The sequence below is a fragment of the Phoenix dactylifera genome, chromosome 4 (assembly GCF_051530095.1).
Source record: "Phoenix dactylifera cultivar Ajwa chromosome 4, Ajwa_hap1_PhDact_Kaust_v1.1, whole genome shotgun sequence".
NCBI classification, from domain to species: Eukaryota; Viridiplantae; Streptophyta; class Magnoliopsida; order Arecales; family Arecaceae; genus Phoenix; species Phoenix dactylifera.
The window spans coordinates 53,596,361-53,614,828 of NC_143193.1; the positions used below are offsets into that span (position 1 = coordinate 53,596,361).

At 37.7% G+C, this 18,468-nt stretch overlaps 2 protein-coding genes across 2 annotated transcripts; both read right to left on the bottom strand.

The window, feature by feature from the left end:
* Nucleotides 1-7,578: 7,578 nt before the first annotated feature.
* LOC148714162 (uncharacterized) lies at nucleotides 7,579-10,932 on the bottom strand. Its single transcript, XM_089930413.1, has 3 exons — nucleotides 10,891-10,932; nucleotides 8,153-8,204; nucleotides 7,579-8,037 (listed from the first exon to the last, which is right to left on the bottom strand). The coding sequence occupies exons 1-3, from the start codon at nucleotides 10,930-10,932 to the stop codon at nucleotides 7,583-7,585; spliced, it is 549 nt and encodes a 182-aa protein (XP_089786539.1). The 3' UTR covers nucleotides 7,579-7,582.
* A 2,619-nt stretch (nucleotides 10,933-13,551) lies between these two features.
* On the bottom strand, nucleotides 13,552-14,524 carry LOC103697895 (protein S40-7-like). Its single transcript, XM_008779836.6, has one exon. The coding sequence runs from the start codon at nucleotides 14,279-14,281 to the stop codon at nucleotides 13,700-13,702; it is 582 nt and encodes a 193-aa protein (XP_008778058.2). The 5' UTR covers nucleotides 14,282-14,524; the 3' UTR covers nucleotides 13,552-13,699.
* Between the last annotated feature and the right edge of the window lie 3,944 nt (nucleotides 14,525-18,468).

Here is an 18,468-nt window from a genome sequence, read left to right on the forward strand (position 1 = left end):
TTTATCAGTATTAAAAAGAAACTGACTTACAACACCAACTAAATGAGCAATATTCAGCATGGTGTAAACTACGGCATACATCAAACTACTAACTACGGATGCACAAGGAATCTTCTTTATTTTTTCTTTATCTTTCTGACCTGTAGGACACTACTTGAAACCTAACTTAAAGTGACCTACAAGTGGAGAGCAAATTGGTTTGGACTTGCTCATGTTGAACCTTTCTAACACCTTTTCGATATATCTCACTTGAGGTAACCAAAGCTTTCTATTCTTTCTCTCACGAGTAATTCTCATGCTAAGGATTTGTTTAGCCGGCCCTAAGTTTTTAATGCCAAAGAACTTGCTTAACTCTCCTTTCAAGCTCTAAATCTTCTTAGCATCATAGCCAACAATCAACATATCATCCACATAAAGCAAGAGAATAATAAAATTACCATCAAAGAATCTCTTCATAAACACACAATGATCAGAAGCAGTTTTACTATACCCATGGTCCATCATAAATGAATTAAACTTTTTATACCACTGCCGAGATTTTTGCTTGAGCCCATACAAGTCTTCTTTAATTTGCACATGAGATGCTCTTTGCCTTTAGCTATAAACCTTTCTGGTTGCTCTATATAAATTTTCTCATCTAAGTAAGGTTCGCCATACCGGTACTGGACTCCGTACCAATGCCACACTAGTATAATGGCAGTACGGTATGGTATGAAATTTTTTTAGCGTACCGATATGGTACGGTACGTCCGGTACCATATGGTTTGGTATAATATGATAGACCATGCTTCTAAGTCACCATGGAGGAACGTAACATTGAGTTGTTGAATCTCCAAATTCATACTTGCAGATAAACCAAGACTAACTGAGATTAAAGACATCTTAACCACAAGTGAGAAAATTTCTTCAAAGTCAATATCCTTTTTCTAACCAAATTTTTTTACAACCAACCGTGCCTTGTACCTTGGCTGTGAGCTCTTCTCTTTAGTCTTCAACTTGAACACCCACTTATTCTTGAGTGCTCTCTTACCCTTAGAAGTTCTATCAACTCAAATGTACAGTTCTCATGCAAGAATTTTATCTTCTCCTGTAGAGCTTTTAACCACTCTCTCTTTTATTCATGATTTATAGCCTTTTGGTAGCATTTTGGTTATACCTAGATCAACATAATTTCTACTGACAGACTTCAGCTTCTCAATCTTTTCAAAAATTTCAATCATCTGGTCTTTTATAAATACAACATCTCTACTTTTGATAATTTTCTTATCAATTGGATCCCATAATCTGTAACGAAACTCTTCATGTTCATAACTTAGGAAGATACATTGTTTAGACTTGCTGTTAAGCTTGGATCTCTCATCTTTATGCATGTGAATAAATGCCGTGTAACCAAACACTTTCAAGTGATCATATGACATATCTTTTCCGATCCACACTCTTTTTAGTACATCACCTTTGAGAGGAACTGAAGAAGAAAAGTCGATCAAATCTACTTCAGTTCTCATTATTTCACCCCAAAAAGATTTAGATAATTTAGCATGAGAGAGCACACACCGATTTTTTTTACAAATAGTACGGTTCATTCTGTCAACAACTCTATTATGTTGAGGTGATTTAGGAATGACTTTCTCAAGTTTGATGCCATGACCTCGACAATATTTCTCAAATAGACCCCTGTATTCACCACCAGTATTTGTTCGAATATATTTCAGTTGTCTTTCCATTTCTCTTTCAACACTAGCATAAAAATACTTGAATACATCGTGCGTCTGGTCTTTAAATTTTAAAACAAAGGCTCATACTTTTCTAGAATGATCATCAATAAAGGTAACAGAATATAAAACACCAGCAAGAGTTCCGGTATCCATAGTACAGACATTGGTGTGAATTAAATTCAAAATATATGATCTTCTATACAAAAGGGATTTATGAAATGCAACTCTATGTTGTTTGCTAGCTAAACAATGAGTTCAAGTCTTTAGGGGCGTACCTTTTACAGAAAGGAGTTTCTTTTTGGCCAGAAAATTTAGTTTCTTTTCACTCATGTGTCCAAGTCGCTTATGCCATAATTCAATGGAGGAGTCTTCAACTGCATTCACCTACCCTTGCACAATTTTGCTTGCATCATGTAAAGTGTGGTTAATTTTTTTCTCTTGCTGCCACTAGAGAATCTTTGGTGAGCTTTCATTTTTTTCATCAAAATGGTTGTGGTAACCTTCATCATCAAGTACTTTAGTAGAGATTAAGTGGAGGCGGATATCTGGAACATGTCTCATATTTTTCAATAATAGCTGACACTCAATGCTTTTCCAAGCAAAAGTCTTCCATGCCCACAATCTTAGTTACTCCGTCATTTTCTATCATGACACTGCCAAAATCACCATTAGTGTAAGATATGAAGAAGTTCTGCCAAGAAATAACATGAAAAGAGGCACCTGAGTCAATAACCCAAGTACAATCCAAACATGTAAGGTTTACACAAAGTATCATCACAAATATTAACGACATCACCATCCGATGCAACTGCTACTGCATCTTTTTCTTTCTTCTTTTCTTCACCTCTCTCCCTTGATGTCTCTCTTTTAAATTTTCTGTACTCTTTTTTTATGCATACTAGCTTGCCACAATGAAAACAAATGGTCTCTTTTCTGAATTTAGACCTTTCCCTTAACTTATGATGATTGTTAGAATTTTGCAATATTCTAGTTTTATTCCTCCTCCACCTTTCTGTAACCAATATCTCTGACTGTGTAGTCATACTATATTCTCTTCTTTTGGTCTCCTCATTAAGCATACTATCTTTTACCATTTCTAATGTTACCACACCATTAAGAGATGAATTACTAAGTGATACAACTAGAGTTTTCTAACTATTAAGTAAGGAGCTGAGCAACAATAATACTTGCAACTCATCATCTAGCATTATTTTTATAGTAGTTAGCTGATTTACCACATTTTAAAATCTATTTAAATGCTCGGTCGCTAAACTTTCCTCTTTATACTTCATATTCATAAGTTTTCTGATCATAAATGTCTTATTCTGTGCAGTCTTGTCTTCTGCTCATAGAGATTCTCTAATTCATTCCATAAACTATGGAAATTAGTCTCCTTGGCAACACGATAAAAACGCTATCATCTATCCACTGTTTGATTAATCCAACTGTCTTTCTATTCATTTTCTTCCACTCTTGCTGAGTTTTGTCACTTAAATCTTTCATTCAGAGTTTCCAAATTAAATAATTTGAATATGTGAGTTTAACCATACTTCGACTTGAATGCTGTTTTATTTAATCAACACAAAAAATTCAGCCATTAACAACTTGCTCTAATACCACTTTGCTGGAAAAATGCAATCAAGAAATAATAATGCTGCAAAATTTTTTTCTCTTTGTGTAATTAAATGGGATATCACTCACCAAGTAACAATAATCTCTACACAAGCAATTATCAAGCAATCCACAAACAAGAGGCAATATAACTTTTTAACGTAAGAAAATTTTCGATGTGAAAAGAAAAACCATGGAACCTTGTCCAGCCAAAAACTTTTACTGTTTAGAATAATGAGATTATAATAGATTCTCTTTAGTTCAATCAAAGGCTGTACAAACATCAACAAGATTTAATCTTGGCTTCCACAATAAGAACATTTATCACCAATAAGACGAATTTCAATAATAAACAGTAAAATAGAAGATATATATTTTACTAAGTATTGATGCTTGAAATAATCAATGGAGAAGGCTTTTCAAAGATCCAAACCGTTCTATCTTTAGCTCTCAATGCCGGAAACAATATACTGAACTTTCAGCTAAATCTAAATAAAATCAACTATCTGATCATTCGACAAAATAGCATCCTTTTCTCTTTTCTTCTTCTCCATTTTCTTCTTATTTTCTTTTCCATTTCATTTCGTCTGCATTATGCCATGTGCCAAACATGACTCCATCTATGCTATATGCAAACATGATTTCAAAATCTAAATAAAATCAACTAACTCCATCTATGCCATATGTCAAACATGACTCCAAAATCCAATGTTTTCCAACCTCCATATGGCAGTACGATCAAAGAAGCAGTTCAGCATCTTATATAAATGTAACATGCATCCTCTAAATAACTTATTGAATTTTGCAAAAAAAATGTTAAATTAAAACCTTTTCCATTTTAAATTTGATCCCACAATGACCCACAACCTAACCTTATATATAGTTACACTCACGCAGTACCTTTTGGGCAAGCAGTGCCCACAATGCTATCTCATGGCCAAATTCCTTCTTTGGAGGAGATATCTTGTGGTCACGCTCCAGCAGTATGCTTTGGGCAAGCAGAGGACATGCTAGCCTTGGATTGTGTTGCCAATTACGTACCATTTTGTTGCTGCCGCCAACATTGACAGAGGAGACGACACATGCATGATAAGTTCAGCCGGCGTGCAAAACATTAAAAACATGCGCGTGCAGGTATGTTAATTGACGGTACTACTCACGGTTTTTCTTCTTGACCACGTCTTCCAAGTTTTTTTTTTTTTTTGCATGGTTTCCGGGTCGTAAGTTCTCCTCCTGGCCGTCAACTTGATTGTTTTCAGTGCCGGGCAGCCACTGACATGGTAATCCATTTTAATTAAAAATCCTTGACCGATTCAAGCAATACGATATTTAATCATCGTTCAATATATATACATATATATATATTGCATTTGTGCTTTGGAAATTACTGTGTAACTAGAGCGGAAAAAAAAGATCCAAAATTTTGTGAACAATGTGGGGTAAAATTTGTTGATTCTAAAATACAAAGATATCAAATGAAATACATCAAACTCGCATGTCCAATGACCCATGTGTAGTATTTGAAATATCTTCCTAATTCTATCGCGAATTTTTTAGATAAATTTTTTAAAGAATTAGAAGGTTCGGTATACTGCGATGTATAATTTGATCAAAATTTTTATTTTACAGGTTCAGATTGAGAAATTGTCATTTCAATATAATATTGATATATATATATATATATGTGTGTGTGTGTGTGTGTGTTTAATATTTTTTAATTGATAAATAGAAAAACTGATATTCCAAAAGAGTGTTTTGAGAATTAATGATGAAAAATAGCTAAAACTAGCTTAATAATATAGACGCCAACATCTCGGTCCTGCATGCTTGCTTTTCCTCCTCTCTTTTATTTTATTTCCCCTTCCTTCATCTCTTTCTGGAGCCTGTCTTAATAAAATCATTCTTATCGTACGTGCCTTTATGAAAGGGGTCGAACGATTTCATCTCGGTCTAACTGTTGTGTCTATAGTTTTCCATAAGTTATTTCAATCTTTGCCTCTTGATCCCTCATTCCTGAGTAAATTAACATGCGGCTCATTTTGTATTTTTCGTGTGAAAGGATGATTGTTCTTCTTCCGCAACATCATCCATTGGATCACGCCCTATATAGATCCCAAAGCATTTCAAACTCCGTCGTACATCAGGCTGCATGGATTTCAAAATGACGATTGCACGATCCATCAGTAGATTCATGCGAATGAAGGTGAATCCTTCTTTTATGCGAAAGATACAGCTTGCCCATTAACATGGGGGAACAATGAGCAGAAAGGTGAATCGCTTGGCCAAGGTCTTTCTACAACTCCATTACCCAAAGCATACGCGATACGTAACCTAAAAGGAGCCAAACTTTTTCTGTCTTCAGCCTTAAAATGAGCTGTGATTGGCCTCCAATAATGTCGCACTATGGTTCAGACTTTAGATTCAACAACAAAACTCATGGACCTGAGGCATTTGTGCTGGCTGGCAGAAAACCCAACACATATGTAGGCTGAGCCTGGTTCTTTCTTGGCCCAATAAATATATCCTAGGGCCTAGGTTTGAACACATAGGTAAGCGAAGACCACAGGCAAAGACCTGTCGCTAGTTGACCAGCTGGTTGCCAACTTCACGACCAGCTTGCCACCAGGGTTGGGTCAATTGGTGACGTTTTACTCGTCTGGTATATGATAGTGATGGGGACAATGTATTAGTGCTGGTATTGGACGCTATGATCATCGTATACGTTATAAGGTCAGTGTGTTCACAAATAGGCCCTGCCATGTCCGATCCATAGTTTGGTCCTTGTGATATGACCATCAAATCCTCTCTAGTCTTTGGTCAAGGCAAAGACCAAATCTAGACTCCGTTTAACTCCTAAAGAAAGCCATATGATTTTAAATTTATGGAATATAAATCATATTTTTTAATCCACAAAAAGATTTAAATCTGAAAATATGGAAAATTTGATGACTTTGATTTATTCAATGCATTACACTAGCTATTGTCATAGGATAACAGATAATGATGGCCATCACTAGAAAACTTATTATTTATATGTACAACATAACAAGAGGCCTTCCAAGCGGCTAGGGGGCTGTTATTTTAAATTATATTGGAAAAGCATGAGCTAGGTAAGGGTGGCAATTGGGCTGGATTGGGTCACATACGGATTCGGTCGAATATGGATCGGATCAAAAATTTATCAACTCGAATCCGACCTATTCATATTGAATAGGTTAAAATTTCATATCCAAATCTGACCTGTTTATTAAACGAGTAATGCAGTCCGATCCAAATAACCTATTTATTAAACAGATCAGATTAAGTTAAATAGGTTAAACAGATTAGACATATTTTTAACAGGTTAAATGAATTTAAAGAGATTAAACAAGTTAAACAGATCGGGTTAAACTGGTCAGAAATATGTTAAGGAGGTTTCAAACAAATTTTGGACAGATTAAACAGGTCAAATTATGACCCGACCCAATTATTGAATGGGTCAAAACGGGTTAAATAGGTTAAATATTTAAACCCGAACCCAGCCTATTTAATAAATAGGTCTAAACGGATTAATCTGTTTATGATCCAAACTCGTTTATGTTAAACTCAAACATGCTTAAAGCAAGTCATTCGTGGGTTGAGTTAATGAGTGGGATCACAAATTGCCACCCTTAGGGCTAGGTGGGATTTTCTATACTTCATATCAGGGTCTTGATGACATGATCATTAGATATTGACAAGTACAAGAGCTCCACATCAAATGAGGCTTAGTGACGATCACGTGTTTTTAATTTTAGGATTATAGCTAGAATTCGCTTCTCCATTAATTTTTCATCACTTTATCATTTCTTTCAACCATATTCTCAGCAGTCAGGATTAAGTCCTGATCAAATTTGCAGAATACTTGTCCAACGCCTGAAACTGCTTCTTGGGTGCGGAGTAATACGAAATCATGACACTATTTGAACCATATCTCCAAGTTCTCTTCTGTTTCTTTTGGCGACGAGTGCTTGTAACATCCCAAAACCAAATTCACGCACAACAAATTCACAACGTAAACAAGACTAGAGCTTGCACTAATGAGATAAATATGCATTAAGCATTATATTTCGTTAATTTAGAAGAGCTAATTCCTTCGAAAATATTTTACAACATAGTTTCTTAGAGAGCCTTTATGAAGTAGCAGTTTCCAAGGCACAAGCAAGGGCTTCGACTACATAATGTTTTTTTTTCAATTTTTTCTTCACCAGACATAACAAACCATAGCAATAAGAGTCTCAAGGGATTCCAATGATAGGAACGAAAGGGAAGAAGTATATAAGAGGTGGCAGGTCCCAGTCTTTCGGCAGAGGTAGGCCGTAGAGCCTCGGCGGTCCAGCATTCGGTGCCCTTGGTGCTCCAGCATTATTGGGCAGCCTTGGTGTTCCAGCATCTGAGGTCTCATCAGGATGCCACTTTTCAGCATGGGAGGGGCACGACCTGAGGAGGGTGAGAGGGGTGGCTAAAGCATAGGACTCCCCCAATCCTCGAGCGCTTACAATCTTAGCAATCATGGATTTCTTGAACGAGCAGAGCTGCTCTGGGCCCCCGAGCAGCTTCACAAGGCAGTCAGGAGGGGAAGAGGAAGGTGGCGAGGACTTCCTTGGGATCTCAACTTCAAAGTAGCCTTTGTTGTCAGTTAGAGCAGGGAGCAACCTCTTCTCATGGTTGCACTTTACTGCCACAACTACACCTACATGTAGAAGAAAGAAGCATTAGTCAAACTCAGTCCTCAAATTTACACAACAATATATACGATGGACAACTCTTTCTCTACGTAAATTGAGGAAGAAGCAGAGATAGCAAACCTGAGAGATTGTGGGAAGTGGGGTTGAGGCAGGCGACCGTTCCTTTGCACCCCTTTTCCCAAAGTTATGGGGCTATTTTGCCGAGTTCCTTAGAGAGAGTTGTCTCGCGCCCATCTTTATACTTATCTTTCAGTGAATGGGGCTTTGAGAGGCCAATGCGTGTGAGGAGGATTAGCAAAAGGAGAAGGGCTTCTACTACCAGAGGAGGAGGAGAAGCCATGAAGAAAGATCAGCAAGTGTGGGCTGAGGGACTGGAGAGACTGTTCAATATCACATAAATATATAGTGGCTCCACATTAAATAGAATTGGTTTGAGCTTGCAATAGTAGATGAGTGGGAAAGGAACTGAACTGCCTTGAATAGCAAAAGAAGAAAAGTGCTTCTACCCTCTTTCCTCGTGTAGTAATCAACCGGTGAATCCAAGGAGGAGTTGATGAAAAAAAGGGAGAGTAAAACATGTATTATCCTTTTCTGTTTTCGTTTTTTGAGAGAAAATAAACAACCCATTAATATTCAACTGGTTGTACGTTGGAGTATAATAAGCTATATACTTTCATCCTTCAAAACTTGCCTAAATTAATTAAATATACTTTTTCATGTGAATGAAAATGAAAAAAAAAGAGGAGGAGGAAGATTTATTTAAAGGAAGTTTTTGATGCAGTTGTATATGCGATACCTGAATCTTGGCACAAATAACTAAATGCCTCTTACATATATGTATCATGTTTTTTTATTGTCGTACGTAGGGGAAGATATTGAAGAATATAGCCCTAAAGCAGAATTCGAAGGACGCTTGAAAGTTAGAAAGGTGAATAATGAGGTAGCTTTTTTCTTGAACTTGTGAAATTGGTTAATTCCATTCAATTTGAACCTTTTGTTTTCCACCGAAGAACAGCTGTTTATTGTGGTCATCTCCTTAAATGATCGTTCTTTTGTTATGTGCTCTTAACAGCACCTTTTCTTCTTGCTGGTGACAAGCCATGTAGGAATCCAGGAACAGTATATGATCAAGTAATGGAAATTGAATCAATCGAGTGTTCTTCTTGATCGTTCACTTGCTTGTTTCTACAAATAGCTTTGAAAAAAAAGGAAAATTAATATTCCTTTGCTTGCTCATCATTTTTTAATGGGCTGTTCTGACCCAAGTTAAAACTCTGATTCTACAAGAAAATGGAATTGCATAAAGTTTTTCTGGCTTTGACTTTGTTTCTGTTTCTGTTAAGATGTCAAGCTGTAATTCTAAGGACTAGGACTAGTCCAAGTTGATTTTTTATTAGTGTGAAAAAGTTTTGGAGTAAATATTGTGACTATACTACAAGCTCATTTCTTCAAAGAATTCTCTTCCTGAGAGAGGCAACCCTTTCATCCATGATGACGCAACCACTGACCTATGGCAACGTGAACAAGGGCAAGGAATTTTTTTGTATTATGTTAGACTTATAAGTCGTTTCAACCACATTCACCTCCCGAGGAACTTTTTACTTTTGGACTTAATACACTTTCTGAATTCAATTCCAAAATTTCCCTGCTTATCAAGCAAACTAGAGGGCGCATGACTTCTAGGCATAAGGTTAGTTCCATTATTTTGAACCCTCGTAAGAGAATTTTTCTGCATAAAGTTGTTTTGACTTCACAATTTTTCCAAAAGATGAAATGCAACTTGCACACAAATATCAGTCCACCAATTTTCCTGATTGTTTTTAGTCCTAGTTTGGAAGACATCTCTTGCTTCAATCACATTTGCCTCCTTCCATGTCTTCTACATAAAGCAGTTGATATAAACTTTTATACTCTTTAAAAGGAAAAGAAAGAAAGTAAATGGGGCTAAATCTAAAACATTTGCAATGAGACTTGGATTTTCTTTTACTACTCTTGCCTTTAGAAGATTCTCTATCAGGTTTCAATTGAGATATAACAATAGGTTCTGCCTCATGTTACCTTGGTCATTTGCCCCTCCTATAATGCGTACATTTTTCACTGATAAATATTTAATGTCAAATTTCACATGTTTGCTAGAACCATAGGTATTCAAAACATTACTAGAGAAATTCCCATCCATTCATCAACATTATTATCATCACCATTTTTTTCCCTGAGGAGATACTATTATAACCATTATCAGTCTTCTTCCAAGCAAAATGTGGGTGGCAATAGAGAATGGTCCTGGTCACCAGGGATTTTGTGGAAGGACAATGCAAGTAGTCTGGCTGGATGTCAACCTCCAAATTCGTACCCACCTAATGGCAACTGCAAACTTAGGTGAAAGAGGAGCCTTCCAAAGTCCAAACCAAGAGAACAACATTATTATGTATCGATAAGCTTATCATGATTAAATTGATATTCAAAACCTCTATAAATTAACAATATCTAACGAATAGGAAATATGATTTCCAAAATGAATCTCGCATGAATATGTTGAGTTTTTTCTGTGACTATCTGATTTTTTTTTCATAGTTATCAGTTTTTGCTGTTTTCAGTGCATTCAAAATAAATTGTTCATTTGGATTAACAATTGAAGCCCCTGATCTCCAGATAGGCCTCTTCTTGGACTGAGATATGCGGCCGTGGGGCGGTAGGTTGGACTTGATGGGTGTAGACTAAGAAGGGTCTGGGCACCTGATGCCCCTTTTTCCAGTTTTCCTACTTTTGCAAGGTAAGAAAACAAATCCAAGTTTTGGGCAAGGAGATTAGAAACAGCTATCAGTAATACTTCTCATTTGATCACCTCTTGAACTTACCAAATAACTGTCCATATTAAGACCATTCAATCTGCTCCTCATGTTCTGCGGAGATGACTAACAGATCTAGCCCGCTTTAGTATACAGAGAAGAATCGATAGGATGTGAGAAGGAGAAGAGTGCCATGAATTCAGAGTCCCAAGATTTTCAGGACCCAAGTAGTTATTGAGAACTTCAGCGTTCTTCATTATCTATTATGCATCAATTGACAATATTTTACTTCTAATATCAGATATTATGAAGAAAATGAGTAATATGGTTAATAAGATATATGAAGAGGAAATTCTCTCATTATCTCGACATTTAATCAGTTGCAGCTTGGAGAGTTGACTCTTAAAAAGCAAAGAACAGCCTCACCAATCTCAAGATGTTATATAAGGAATGAATAAGCAAGGCTTAGTCTCTTGGAAGCTTGTTATGGTCTTCAAGGCACATGTTTAGATTTATCCTGTACCCTGAATCATGTGCCTAGTATGCCATGTTTGAGAGACTAATGATATGATTAAATAGAGAATGTCAGGCTACTGTTTGTAACTAAATGACTGTGTCTTCACATCTTTATTCATTGATATCAGTGAGCAAGTCTTGAAGATGGCCAGCAACATGAAAGCATGGCCTCCAGCAACTCACAGTTTAAGGACATCAAAACAACCAACTATTATCATTTAATTTAGGTTGTGATACACATGAGATTGAATGGATTGATGGAGCTAGTAGCTGAGAATTGAAAAAGAAGAAGAAGAAGAAGAAAACTAACTGCATAGGAACATCTAATGGAGCATGGAATACAATAATGTTATTGGTCCCCATGAAAAGCAACACTGATAGTCCTACCTGCAAATTGAAAGCCACAGAAAAGGTCCCACACTATATTGATGTGTTAAGACACCATAGTGGCCCTTGTGGTACAGCTGACCTGAGTCACCCATGAAAGCCAACAAATTCTTCATCCAATTGCTCTCAGAATAGAAGGTTTGATTCATGAGCCGCAAGGAAAATCTTTGGTTCTGATTCTGCTTTTTATTGTGCATGCAGGGCTGTATTCCTTAAGTCCTTATTTTCAGTTACTGAGCTCATTCAAAGTTTAATGGCAATTCACTTGTAGTCATTTAAAAGTTTAGGAGAAAAATCTTAAAGCCCAAGCTTATCAGAGGAACAAAAGATATCATCTTCATCATCAGTCATCACCCATGCCTAGGTCCAAGTAGCACCATCATCATAATAGTCTGGACTTATCCATCACTTTTCCAGGTTCGCTAGGCCCAAAAGAATCCAATCAGGAAAAAGAGGTAGAAAAAAAGTGGTTTTTGTGTCATATTATCAACCTCTACATTTAATCTGAATCTGCGTCTTATAATCCCAAAAGTTGTCAACTTTGAATTGCAATGACAAAGATTACAAATGAAAGAACAAATTTTGAGACACCATATTAACAGTCTATGCATGATGTGTAGAGAACATGACAGGGATATTATCTAATAAGCACTATAAAATGAGTGTCAAAACCAATGTTCTAGATCATCTGCAGTGACCATTCAGAACTTAGGTTCCTAAACAATATTAAAATACAAATGCCTAGGTTTTGCAGCAATCAAGAGCTTTTACAATCTGAGTCTTAGTTTTCTAATAGGTGTAAGTTGGAGAGCATAACCTTCCCAATTACAGTTGAACTCTCGTTCGATATGCAAATACTTTACCTTTTTGGTGTCCAATCAGTTAGACCCCTCACAGTCAGAATCCTCAAATTTGTTCATACCTTCCTATGAAAGCTTATAGATTAAATTACACTTATAGAATCCCAAGTAATTAAACCACGGACTCTTAATTATAATGCGAAATGGTAGGCTCTTAGAAAGAAAACATAATAATGGTTATTATCTAAAGCATTTTGGGAGCAGCAGACTGGGTAGAAGATTAATTACTAGTTATTCCAAGTTCAAGATGTGGACAGGTCAGTTATTTTCTAAAAAAAACTCTCATGCATAAGTATATGAGTCCATGTCTTGATAAAGAAACCTTAGTCTCAGAACCCACAGACATCTAGTGTCAAACCGAGAAGACACAAGATAAACGCTCTGATCCACCTTCACACTCTGCAAAAAGTTGTGAGATATTCATACTAGACAGTCAGAACTGCTCAGACCATTGAACTTCTAATTCAGAAACACCAAGCCACAATAATGAACTTGAGGCAATACAGAAGTATAGTAGTATAAAAGCATCTATTTAGATTCAGCAGGGGCTCTGTGCCATCCTACTGAAAACATTGGATGTGTAGAATTCTTTCCTGTTTGATAATCAAAGCAACATATGTTCTAAGTTCTGTCAGTACAGTAAAATGTCCTTGCTGCAAACAACTCTCTGAATTAGTCACTCAACCACATCTAGGGCATCTTACTAATGAGACAATTACTTGAATTATATTGAAGATATCAATCATAAAACTAATACGAATTTGTAATTTTTTCTAAAAAAAAATAGACGGATCTTTTTACCAAAAAAATGTTTTAAAAAATGAGCCCATTTTTCTGATGAAGAAAGATAAGAGACTATTAAGTTACCAGTCACTGATCTGGATTTTCTCTAACAAAATCAGAATAGACGCAACTATCAAAGTAGAGAGAGCTAGCTAATTGGCATAAAAACCAAAGGCGAACTAAAGAACCCAATGCGCAAAGAGGCAAAAGATGCTCATTTATTCTCCCCGGTTCAACAAAATATTCTCAATTCTTCCCCAAATCACAAAATATAATAAAGCCACAACCAAGAGAGCAAAAATTTTTAAGAGGGGGAAGCACTTTCCTCACTATCAATCAAGAAACCCTGTTTTCTGCAAGATGGCGTTGCGAACCCGGCGCAGATCCCTCCCCTTGAGCGTCCTTCCGACCCCCTCCAGTACCGAGGAGGTGGTCATTGGCGATCCAATCCTGAACTGCCTCGCCACGATCTCGTGGGGCGGCAGCATCTCCCCATCCCCGTCAGAATCTCCGTCGTCCATATCGAACTCCCCCCCTCCTCTCCTCACTCTAGAAGGCGCCACCGGCACGTTCACCGGCGCACACCGGTGGTAGATCTTCCCTCCCGGCATCGAAAGCGCGAACTCAGGCTTCGATTTGGGGACCGCTGAGATCATCCGGCCGGAGGTGGAGACGGAAGAACGGGAAGTGGAGACCGACGAGGAGGACGTGAAGACGATGGAAGCGGCGGCGGCAGCGGTCTTCCGCTGGAGGAACGGGGCGGCGGACTTCGCCGTCGGCCGCTTCTTGTCGTCCTCCGCGAGAGCAGCGAGAATGCCGAAGTTCCGCTCCGCGAGGCGCCGGAACCCGGCTCGAGAGAGAGCGGCAGGGTTAGGGTTAGGGTTAGGACTGGCGGCGGCGGGGGAGGGATTCATGGGGGAGCGGGCTGGGGTCGGAGGAAGGGGGTCGGCGCCGGTCCAGAAGATGTCGTCCTCGTGAAATTCGCCCACGCCGGCGGCGGAAGAGGCGAGGGAGGTGCCGTTGGCGACTGGGGTCGGCGAGAAGAAGCCGAGAAAGCGGTCCGAGACGGGGGGCAGCTGGTGGCGGAAGCTCTTCGGGGGGAGGGTGAACTAAACGGGGACCTGCAGGCTGCAGAGGGGAAGAAGGGGCGACGGGGAAGGGGGTTTAAATACAGGGAGGGGAGGAGGGATAGACTCTCTGACGTGTCAACGCGTCGGTGGGGTGGGAAAGAGGGATAAAAGCTCTGACGTGGCAAGTCTGGGAGGGGAGGGGTGGCAGTCGGGGGTGTCCGCAAATGGCGACATGTGGGACCAAGATTTAGCTGGGCCTCACCGAAAACCCAGGAAAGCGCCACAAAATGGTCCTTTCAGAATTGGGCTTGCTGGCCCAACACCTTGTGCAAGTCCTAATCTAAATTTCGATCCCTGGATCTCTTGAATCTTGATCTTAAAGAAGAAAAAAATTACGATTTTTTTTTCTTCTAAAGTGTTGAATTGATGGAAAATTTAGATCAATCTCATTGGATATCCAAACATATCCTCATATTTCTTATAAAAAAATTTAGAAGATATTAAAGATGCATTTGGTTTGGATTCGAAATCGAAATTAATTGAAATAAAAGTTAAAATAATAATTTTTTTTTTGATTCGTGATCAGAATTATAATTAGAATTTGAATGTAATTTGAATACTAAAAAAAGAGCATTCATTTTTTTTTTAAATCACAATTGGAATAAAATTTCTTCCAACCAAATAATTGAAATACCGGCCACTTCATTTTGCGGCCTAACTTCACTGGTGCCCTAGATTCAATATAATTTTAGCACCACGTCAATGCTTTATGGTTGGACAGTGCCGTGCACCTGCGACACGAGAAAAGTCCTAAACAAGACCATGAGATTGCAAACAAGATGCACCGTCTTAATACCAAATTTCGTACTAATGCCATACTAGTACAGTATCGATATGTCATCTGCATCGAGTATCGATATTGAACTAATATAGTATGGTATGTTATGTACGATCCGATTTGAATCGGTGCAGTATACATGATTGCAAGTTAACCATTGATGCGGGCCGAACGGATTGGCGACATCTGTGCCCGCTGGTGACTCGTGAGCAGACATCTAACTTCTCGTTCCGACGATCGCATACAGATTACTATGCGGGATACCTTTGGAGGACCACCGTCATGGCCAATTAAATTGTGGAGGACGCATGGCGTGATGGATGGAGGAGTTGATGTCATCAGGAGTCAGGTGGACGACAGATCTCGCTTCCACGAGGAGGTAAACGTAGGGCAATTACCTGCTTACTTTATGGGGACGCTTAGTGGATATCCACTAACGTCAGAGAAGATGTCTCGTTGGTTGTCGTACACTCGTACTTTCCCTCTGTTTGAGGTTCGTTGGGTACTCGTACTTTCTTTTAAGAATATTATAAAAATAATCAAGTGCTTCCTGACGCCTGCTTGGCTAATTTTTAGGAATTCAGGATAAATTAGAGGATACTATTTGTATTCTTTATAATTATTCAAAATCTATTCATGACTAAATATATGTCCTCAAAAATTCTAACATACTTTTTTTATTATTTAAACTCTAGCATCTTAAACATGCTAAAGGTCTAAATTTATTCATAAGTATCACGAATTCAAACACAAATACCACGATTAGTTTGTGATTAGCCCAAATTAGCTACTGCTGCAGTGTCCTCTAGTCCACATAGGCTGTGAGCCAGATTGATTTTGATACTATTTGTAACAACATAAAATCTCACCCAATATCAAAAACGTCAAAAAAAATTTAAAACCTTAGAGATAGATAGGTGGGAAAAAGCTGCTTGTGTTACACTTTGAAAATTGTGATACATGTACTTACATGGGTAAGTATTATCCAAAAAGGAATAGATTATATTGTTTTGTAGAAAAGAAGAATTCACTTTTGCACGAATCCATTATTAAACCTGGTTGCTCTGAGATCCCTGCAAATATACAAATGATTGTATTTGAATTGCTTTGACATATGTGCGGTGAGTAATCCAATAGTGGATTCATGCGAAGGAAGGTGAATACTTCTTCAGCACCAAGGATACAATCCATGCATAGCTTAAATTATACATAACCACAGTTATTAAACTGAAAATATTTTTGATACCACATATAAAATTTTGTCGTACAAGCCAACCCAGTCGTGCGTATGAAAAATACTGTACACCTTGTCCTTGTCAACTTGGGTGATACGGAGAAAATAAGAAAATAAGACGAAAGCCTGTACGTAAATCTGTGCATATATATATATATATATATATATATATATGTGGGGGGGGGGGGGGGGGGAAGAGATCATGGATTCCCTTGTAGCACATAGCGGCAGATGCTTTTTTCTTATTTTATTTATACGTGTTTGTCGAAAGATTTAACAAATGGCACCTTTTCTATGGTCCTGTCTTTCTTGAACCATGGATGTATTAATTTGTGCAATAGTTCATGTGATGGTCGGCGAGACATTGTATTTAGCTAAGCATCAGGAACAATAGTAATGTGGTCCATGGTGCTTATCATCAACCCTATGTATCCTAGGAATTATAAATTATATTCTCCATGATGCAAGCCATTCCTCACATTTGCTAGATAGATAAATAAAGACAAACAAAAAAGTCCAATGCCAGATATCTCTATCCATGCGATGAGATTAATGGTACTTTTCACCTGCCTTGAGCCTAAAAGCTAGATTAAAGAAATGTGGTGCTTGGAGAGCCTTCTCACTCATTCATAGGGATCACTTTCTACCTCTCTCTTTCCTGCTATATGGAAGAGGTTTTGTTGAACTAATGGCAAGAAAAGAAACCAGCACGAAAGGAACCACATCCCATAAGGATATGAGGCTTAGCAATCAATTCATTTTCTAAGACACGATTGAATGAGAAACCTGGAATGGAGTTTCATGTGGTGGAACATGATGGTAAAAGGTGAAGTTAATCAGCCTGGACATGTATAAGATAAATGCATTCGAACCCTCTTCTAAAGCATGCTGAATTGGAAAACCACAAACGAAATTTCACAACAATGGAAGCTGGTGGTACAAGCAAAATGAATACTTAACAAGAAAAATGTTTGGATTATAAAAAAGATGCCTAATTGTGTTTTGGTTTCCTATCTTAAACTAATCTTTCAATCTCAAATACTAGTGGATTTATTTTATTAAAGGAAAAAGAGTGAAGAATCCACATACATGACCAATAGTTGGTGGGGCTTCTCCTTTAGAGCCTGTTTGGGTAATCTAGTAGGATTTGGACTGAAATTTCTGTTGGATTCGTAGACTAAAAGATCCATTTAAATATAGTTCATATTAACCAAACTCCCCTCGCTCTGAATTCCGTGGGAAGAAAAAAGAAAGACCTCCATGGATCATTTTTCTTCTTGCAAACCAACAAGCCCATAGGTTTGGAATTTAGGCTATGACTTCAACAGCTATTAGAAGATGCGAGCAAGGCAAGCCAATAGGTCCGATTCATGTAGTTCCTGCAAAAATATCCAAACAAATCACTAATATTTTCTTTCTAATCCATGCAACACATCTGTAGTGCAGATAGTATGTTATATTGTTATTTCTTTTGTACTCATGACACGAACTACTTTGACAGATAAATACTCCGAGATTCTGAGATAGAATTGATGCCGAATCCTTATCTTAATGCAATTCATGTTAATCCAGAATCATGCCGGCTCCAAAGTTCAATTTGTTTCGATGTTAGTTGGTTTATTTTCTCAATAAAGAAAAAAAAAGAACGTAATTTGATTTGGATGGCAAACTCCTCCCAGCTTAGTACAATTTGGCACAGTAGGAAATTGGCACAATTGTAGTAATTTAAACATTTTAGTAATTTCGCAAGAGAAACCTCTCTAACCCTCCAAGTTAGTTCTAGATTTTCTAGTGACACAGAAATGTTGCCAATCCAACTTATGGAAGAACAAAAAGATGAAACCGAAGCCATATTTTTCAATTCTCGTAGCCAAGCTTTCAGGCAATCCTTGTATACTGAAGAAATCTGAATATATCATATCATATTTATCAAATCCCAATGCAATAAGACATCAAGGA

Excerpts from the sequence above, each read along its gene's own strand:
- LOC148714162 (XM_089930413.1), bottom strand. The coding sequence starts at position 10,932 with ATGAGGAGCAGATTGAATGGTCTTAATATGGACAGTTATTTG. Across the intron at positions 8,205-10,890 it reads TTAATATGGACAGTTATTTG|GGGTGCAAAGGAACGGTCGC; the intron begins GTAAGTTCAAGA and ends CTTTGGGAAAAG. Across the intron at positions 8,038-8,152 it reads CACTTCCCACAATCTCTCAG|GTGTAGTTGTGGCAGTAAAG; the intron begins GTTTGCTATCTC and ends TTCTACATGTAG.
- LOC103697895 (XM_008779836.6), bottom strand. The coding sequence starts at position 14,281 with ATGAATCCCTCCCCCGCCGCCGCCAGTCCTAACCCTAACCCTAACCCT.